Genomic DNA, 1,236 nt, shown 5'->3' with positions numbered 1-1,236 from the left:
CAGGGGAGGCTAACAGAATGGAAATGATGCTGTATCTTCAAATCAGAGAGGCAAGGCTGCCAGGCAAGGGGGCGGGGGTAGGAGGGCAAGCCTGGGTCAGCCCTTGCTGCAGGTCTGTGTTCACCTGGCTGCATCCTGGAACCTGCCCAGTCACACCTGGGCAGGCGGCTGCCCCTCCTCCCTGGGTTGAGGAAGCAGGAAAGAGTGGTGCAGAGAGGCAGTGGGCAGGTCTGCCAGGCAGCGGTGGTCAGTGCCCGGCAAGATGGGCTCTCTCTGGGGCTTAGCTGTGCCTCTCCTTCTCCTCTGCTGGAAGGCTGGAGTCGCTGCCAGCTCTGCAGGTAAGGGACAGGAGTGACCCAGGGCTCCTCCCCGACAGGGCTCTGGGTGTGAGTTTTGGCAAAGCCAGCCCTTTGTGGACAAGGGTAGGCATCTTTGTTAATTTGCAATTAACAACCTGCTGGGTGTAAAATATGATGACTGTGGACGAGTGTTCAGAACAGCAGATGTGTCAGCTGGGCATGGTGACTCCGGCTATCCCTGTAACAGAGTGTGGGAGTAGTCTTCAGGCATGGGACAGTGGGCTGGGAGGGTAGAGGGGGCAGGGAGATGCCAACTGGTGATCATTTCGCTGTGAACTGAGAAATATGGCCTAGCAAAGCTCCCGTTCATCCAAGTCTGTTGCCAACACAATTACTCTTTGAAATTTGCCTTTGGAATGAAAAGTCTGTCACAAACCACTCAGACAGGGAGGTTCTGAGAGAGGCGGCCTTTTCTGGAAGATAGGAGCTAAGGCCAGTCTGCCACTGACAGCCACTGTGCCAAACCCATCACTCACACAATGGAAAACAGATGGTTTTAGGTTCACACAAAGCCGAGCAGAGGGTCCTGAGGCATCGCCTCTGTCCTGTCCCTACCACAGACGGTCCTGCCAGCCATGCCCCCCAGCATCAGCGTTGTCATGGTGATGGCCCCACATGGGCACCCCACACTAGACAGTACCTTTTAACTCTACTTATTTCTTTATTGACTGAGTCTCCCTAGGCAGGGCCCTGGCTGCCTGCAACTTGCTATACAGACTTTATGTATGTGTGTATTTATTTCTTTTCCCCATTTTCCATTTTCTCTGTGTGTGAGAATGTTTTTACATATGTGTGGACTCACATGTGTATGGCTGTGTGTGAACATGCGTGCATTGTATGTGGAGGCCTGAGGTTGATTTGGCACACACACACACAC

The 1,236-nt window shown here is 53.5% G+C and overlaps 1 protein-coding gene across 1 annotated transcript in view; it reads left to right on the top strand.

Annotated features, from left to right (window-relative positions):
* The first annotated feature begins 262 nt into the window (after positions 1-262).
* Positions 263-1,236, top strand: part of Muc20 (mucin 20, cell surface associated) — a 14,041-nt gene continuing 13,067 nt past the window's right edge. Inside the window, exon 1 of the mRNA XM_026787951.1 lies at positions 263-338. Coding sequence (XP_026643752.1) covers positions 263-338 — 76 coding nt within the window. The remainder of the gene's footprint in view (positions 339-1,236) is intronic.

This window comes from Microtus ochrogaster, chromosome 2 (genome assembly GCF_000317375.1).
Source record: "Microtus ochrogaster isolate Prairie Vole_2 chromosome 2, MicOch1.0, whole genome shotgun sequence".
Lineage (NCBI taxonomy): Eukaryota > Metazoa > Chordata > Mammalia > Rodentia > Cricetidae > Microtus > Microtus ochrogaster.
The sequence above is the reverse complement of the archived record's forward strand: the minus strand, read 5'-3'. Positions and strand labels throughout refer to the sequence as shown.